This window comes from Macaca fascicularis, chromosome 11 (genome assembly GCF_037993035.2).
Source record: "Macaca fascicularis isolate 582-1 chromosome 11, T2T-MFA8v1.1".
Taxonomy (NCBI): Eukaryota; Metazoa; Chordata; class Mammalia; order Primates; family Cercopithecidae; genus Macaca; species Macaca fascicularis.
In genome coordinates this window covers 109,049,802-109,055,801 of record NC_088385.1, presented here as the reverse complement: position 1 = coordinate 109,055,801, position 6,000 = coordinate 109,049,802, and the positions used below count along the sequence as shown (strand labels likewise).

Sequence of the window (6,000 nt, the reverse complement as noted above, 5' to 3'; positions counted from 1 at the left end):
CGCTTGAGGTCAGGAGTTCGAGACCAGCCTGGGAACTGGTGTGTATATACACACACACCCTTTGGAAGTAGGTCTTATTTCTCATTCTTCAGAGCATAAACCTCCCCAATGCAGCAATCAAACTCAATCTTTGTTTTCACAGTAAAAGCCTAGCAGAGTATATATGACACTTAGGATTAAAAAAAAAAAAATTGTTGCTCAAGGAATGACGGAGCCGTTATATAACAGACAGGACTAAGTAGGGGTAACCTCAAAGGGACGCAACTTCTGGCTTTGTTTTGTTTTGTTTGCCTCCTAAGATTTTACTGCTATAACTGCATCCTTGCACCATCGCGAAATTGACGTCACAATCTGGACTAAAACTACCAATCCCAGAATGCCGAGCGAGGAGGCGGGCTCTCCGGAAGTCGCCGAGTGATTAGTGAGCGGAGGCATTTTCTTCCGGCGGGAAGGGCCCCGGAGGCGGGGACTTGGGGGGAAAGTTGAGACGCGATTACCGGGTTGGTCGGGCCCCATCTGGGAGGGGTTTGTGGGTGAACTCGGGGTCTCCCGCCCGCAGAGGAGATGGATGAGGACGGGCTTCCTCTCATGGGGTCAGGCATAGACCTGACCAAGGTTTGTAAAAGACGATACTAAACTCCTCCACCGGGAGGAGGATGGGGAAGACGCAGCTTCCCGGGGAGACCACACCTTCCGGGTCCCCACTCTGTCACGGCCCCGGGCCCTTCTGCCGGCCTCAGGAGGGAGAGCTCCGCAGTCCACCTTCAAATGGGGTCCCTCTTGAACTGATTAAGGAGACGGTGTGCATCTCCCAACTTTCGCTTCCCATCTTTCGTGTCTCTGTGCCGCCGGCGACAGACGCCGGTTGTGATAGCTAGCCCTACCTCTTTTTCAGCCCCCAAGTTTTTGTGTGTGTTTATGTGTGTTGCTTCTGCCTGCCAAAATTCGTCCCAGTGAGTCTAGAGCCTGTTCTCAAACTTTTATGCACCTCTGTTGTCTTCGGACACCCCACCTACAGTTTAGGAAAACAAGTTAATGACTATTCCCAGTCCTTCAAGAAATTCGTATCACACAGCAAAGTGCCTCGTGATTATTTCCAAATATGAAAAGGTTTGCACTGTGTACGTTCCTCCTGTATGAACCATGTTTGTTTTTACGTAACACAGGTGCCAGCTATTCAACAGAAAAGAACGGTGGCTTTTCTAAACCAATTTGTGGTGCACACTGTACAGTTCCTCAACCGCTTTTCTACAGTTTGTGAGGAGGTAGGTCCTGTGATACTGGTTTATAGAGTCGCCTAGAAGTCACCTTGCACTGCTGAGATTGACAAATGGAGTAAAACAAGAATTACAGTCTTTATTCATGTATCATGACCTCTTGTCACCCAATTGTGTTAACACACCTTAAGTTCTCTTTTACTGTTACAATCAATCTTGCAACCCTCCTCTACTGAATTAGTGTTCTAGAGGTCCTTGTGAGATAGTTCAGTCAGGCTTATTGCGATTAAAGAGAACAATAGGAAATCTAAAATTTCTTTTTTTTCTTTTTTCTTTTTTAGACAGAGTCTAACTCTATCACCCAAGCTAGAGTGCAGTGGCGTGATCTCGGCTCACTGCAACCTCCGCCTCCCGGGTTCAAGCGATTCTCCTGTCTCAGCCTCCTGAGTAGCTGGGATTACAGGCATGCGCCACCATGTCTGGCTAATTTTTTGTATTTAGTAGAGACGGGGGTTTCACCATGTTGGTCAGGCTGGTCTCGAACTCCTGACCTCAGGCGATCTACCAGCCTCAGCCTCCCAAAGTGCTGGGATTACAGGCCCGAGGCACCGTGCCCAACTTCTAAAATTAGTTGAAAATAGTTTTTATTTTGCTATTTGTTATTCGTTCTCGTACCCCAAAATAGTTTTTATTTTGCTATTTGTTATTCGTTCTCGTACCCCAAAACTACATTGTTTATATTAAATTTATTTTACATTCCGAATCTAAAAGATGGCTAGAGGAGATAGGCTGGAAACATAACTTTGGCATCAAATATGATTATAGAAATAAAAATATTTTCTGCAAATGACTTGTAAGGATTAAGTATCCAACTAGGGACTAGGTGCCAGAGCTGGCACAGTAGTGTGCACCTGTAATCCCAGCTACTCGGGAGGCAGAGACAGGAGGATCACTTGTGCCCAGGAGTTTGAGACGAGCCTGGACAACATAGAGAAACTCAGTGTTTTGTTTTTGTTTTAAAAAAGAGGATAGGTACAAGATCCAGGATCCAGGGACTCCCTGTCTTTTAAAAAGCCAAAAAAGAAGATGGGGAGGACAATGGGAACCATGGGCTGAAATTGCATTTAAGGAAAGAAAAGTAAATTATGGGGCTTAGATAATTCACAAGTAAGTCTGTTGAACATTCTGCCTTATGTAAGGTATAGCCTTAGCAATTACAGTTTGTAGAGGATTTTTGCTTCTATGTTCATTGGAGATATTGACCTTTGGTTTTCTTTTCTTTTTTTTTTTTTTTTTTTTTTTGAGACGGAGTCTCGCTCTGTTGCCCAGGCTGGAGTGCAGTGGCGCAATCTCGGCTCACTGCAAGCTCCGCCTCCCGGGTTCACGCCATTCTCCTGCCTCAGCCTCCCGAGTAGCTGGGACTACAGGCGCCCGCCCCTGCGCCCGGCTAATTTTTTCTATTTTTAGTAGAGACGGGGTTTCACCATGGTCTCGATCTCCTGACCTTGTGATCCGCCCACCTCGGCCTCCCAAAGTGCTGGGATTACAGGCGTGAGCCACCACGCCCGGCCTGGTTTTCTTTTCTTGTAGTGTATTTGTTTGGCTTTGGAATCAGGATAATGCTGGTCTCCTAAATTGAGTTTGAAAATTTTCCCTCCTCTTCAGTATTTTGGAAGAATTTGAGAAGGATTTGTATTAGTTCTTCTTTAAATGTTTGGTAGAATTCAGTAGTGAAGCCATCAGGTCCGGGGGGTTTTGTTTAGTGGGAGACTTAACTACTGATTTGATCTCTTATTATTGGTCTGTTCAGATTACCTATTTCTTTATGATTTAGTCTTGATAGGTTGTATGTGTCTAGGAACTTATCCATTCTAGGTTATCCAATCTGTTGGCATATAATTGGTCATAGCAGTCTCTTATGAGCCTTCATATTTCTTTTGTTTTAATTGTAAAGTCATGTTTATTTAAGTATGAGCTTATATTCACTAAAATTTACCGTTAAGTATGAGATTTGACAAATTCATAATCATAACATAATCAAGATGTAGAATAGTTGTAGAACAAGGTGTAGAATCACTCCAAAAATTCCCTCATGTTCCTTTGCAGTCACCCCTTTTTTATCCCTAGGAATCTATTATTCTGTTTTCTGTCAAAAGGGTCAAATTTAATCACTACAGTGATCTCTGGTACTGTGGAAAAATTCCTGAGCACACAAAACACACAAACCAAATTTTTTAAAAATGAGATACTTACAAAATTTCTTTAGCATACCAACCAAATGAAGGTAGCTTCATATTTTAGTACAGATGCTCAGATATCTTAGGCAGAATTAAGTCCACCATTGCTGTATATATGCCTCAACAGTAATATTTAAGAGTAGACTGTAAAAATAAACTTATAATCTTTAGAATCATCAAAACAATGGGATTATTAAATAACCTTTGTAAGTTAAAGCAGAGTTTATAAAGTTGTCTTCCATAGTTGTAAAATAGCTAGTCTAGTTGGATAGAATTAATGTGTCCTAAAACTGACCTGCTTGAAGAACTACTCTAGGTCATGTCTTTGTAGGTAGAGTATGCTCTTTTGTGTTAACACTGTCTCAAGTTTCAGACTGGGGCTGGTTGATAGAAAAACTAGTTTAAAAAAAAAAAAAAAAAAAACTATTTTAAGTAATGGAATTGAATTTTATGGAAATTCTCTATGGCACCAACTCAACCACAGGACAGAAACAAAAAATTCTTATCTAAACATTCCTATACAAAATTGGGACCATCTCAGTTCACCCCAGCTACCACCATGAAAGAGACAAAGAAAGCAAAAACTTCTGTTCTGAATGTATCAGTGGTCCCATATTCAAATACTCCTTATCTACTTGAAAAGCTTTGATGGGCTGGGCACGGTGGCCCACACCTGTAATCCCAGCACTTTGTGCCCACGTGGGCAGATCACCTGAGGCTGAGTTCGAGACCAGCCTGGCCAACATGGTGGAACCCCATCTCCACTGAAAATACAAAAATTAACCAGGTGTGGTGGTACACGCCTGTATTCCCAGCTATTTGGGAGGCTGAGGCAGAAGAATCACTTGAACCTGGGAGGTGGAGGTTGCAGTGAGCCAAGATCTCGCCATTGCACTCCATCCTGGGTAACAGAGCAATACTCCATCTCAAAAAAACAAAACAAAAAAAAGAAAAGAAAAAAAGAAAAGCTTCACTGATTCTTTCAAACACACACCAGACCTTAAGTTCATCAGCATTTTAACGTCACTGAGCTGAGTTGCGCTCTGTGGCTGTAAAAGGCAATTCTTTGTATTTCTGTGGTATCAGTTATAACATCTCTTTCATTTCTGATATCATTTGAATCTTCTCCTTTTCTTAATCTAGCTAAAAGTTTGTGGATTTTGTTCATCTTTTCAAAAATCCAGCTCTTAGTTTCATTCATCTTTTCTATTGTTTTTCTAGTCTCTTTCATTTTTTTCTGTTCCGATCATTATTATTTTTTTCCTTCTACTAACTTTGGGTTTTATTTGTTCTTCTATTCCTTGAGTTGTAACACTAGGATGTTTATTTTGGATCTTTCATCTTTTTTGTTATATGTCTTTATTGCTGAAACTTCCTTTCCTCTTAAAACTGCTTTTACCTGCCGGGCGTGGTGGCTCAAGCCTGTAATTCCAGCACTTTGGGAGGCCGAGACGGGCGAATCACGAGGTCAGGAGATCGAGACCATCCTAACACAGTGAAACCCTGGCTTTACTAAAAAATACAAAAAAAACTAGCCAGGCGAGGTGGTGGGCGCCTGTAGTCCCAGCTACTCGGGAGGCTGAGGCAGGAGAATGTCATGAACCCGGGAGGCGGAGCCTGCAGTGAGCTGAGATCCGGCCACTGCAATCCAGCCTGGGCGACAGAGCAAGACTCTGTCTCAAAAAAAAAAAAAAAATTGCTTTTACCACCTTCCATAAGTATTGATGTGTTATATGTCTATTTTCATTTGTCTCAAAAATATTTTTTAATTTCCCTTTTATTTGACCTATTGGTTGTTTAGGAGCATGTTATTTAATTTCCAGATATTTATGATTTTTTTTCAAGATTCCTTCTATTATTGATTTCTAGTTTCAAACCAGTATGGTCAGAAAAGATACTTGATATGATTTCAGTCTTCTTAAATGTATTAAAACTTGTTTTGTGGCATATCATATAACTTGGAGAATGTTCTGTGGGCCCTTGAGAAGAATGTGTATTTTGTTGCTGTTTTATTGAATTCTCTACATATGTCTGTTAGGGCCAGTGTTTCATTACTGATTTTCTGCCTGGATGATCTGTCTATGGTTGAAAGTAGGTTATTGATATCCCCCATTATTATTATATTATAGTCTATCTCCAGATCTATTAATATTAATATGTTAATATATTTAGGTGCTCCCATGTTAGATGCATATATGTTTACAGTTGTTATATCTTCTTGATGAATTGCTCCCTGTACCATTATATAATGACCTACTTTGACTCATTTTACAGCCTTTGACTTATAGTCTGTTTTATCTGAAAAGAGCAACTCCTGCTCTTTTTTGGTTTCTATTTACTTGAAATATTCTCTTCCATTCTTCTTTCTCTCTTTCTTTCCTTTCCTTCTCTCTCTCTCTTTCTTTCTTTCTTTCCTTCCCTCCCTCCCTACCTCCCTCCCTTCCCTCCCTTCCCTTCTTTTTTCCCTTCCCTTTCCCCTTCCCTTTCCTTCCCTTCCCTTTTTCAGGGTCTCCTTCTACATCCCATGCTGGAGTACAGTAGCGTGA

General features: G+C 41.3%; 1 protein-coding gene across 10 annotated transcripts in view; it reads left to right on the top strand.

The window, feature by feature from the left end:
- The first annotated feature begins 514 nt into the window (after positions 1-514).
- Positions 515-6,000, top strand: part of WASHC3 (WASH complex subunit 3) — a 47,354-nt gene continuing 41,868 nt past the window's right edge. For 3 of the 10 annotated variants that reach the window (XM_074007634.1, XM_005572030.3, XM_005572029.3), the window contains exons 1-2: positions 515-615; positions 1,167-1,265. In XM_074007634.1, coding sequence (XP_073863735.1) covers positions 565-615; positions 1,167-1,265 — 150 coding nt within the window. In that variant the 5' untranslated portion in view covers positions 515-564. Of the gene's footprint in view, positions 801-1,166; positions 1,266-6,000 lie in introns of all 10 variants that reach the window. The other 7 variants (XM_015431449.2, XM_005572028.3, XM_015431448.2 and 4 more) reach the window with 3 other exon arrangements.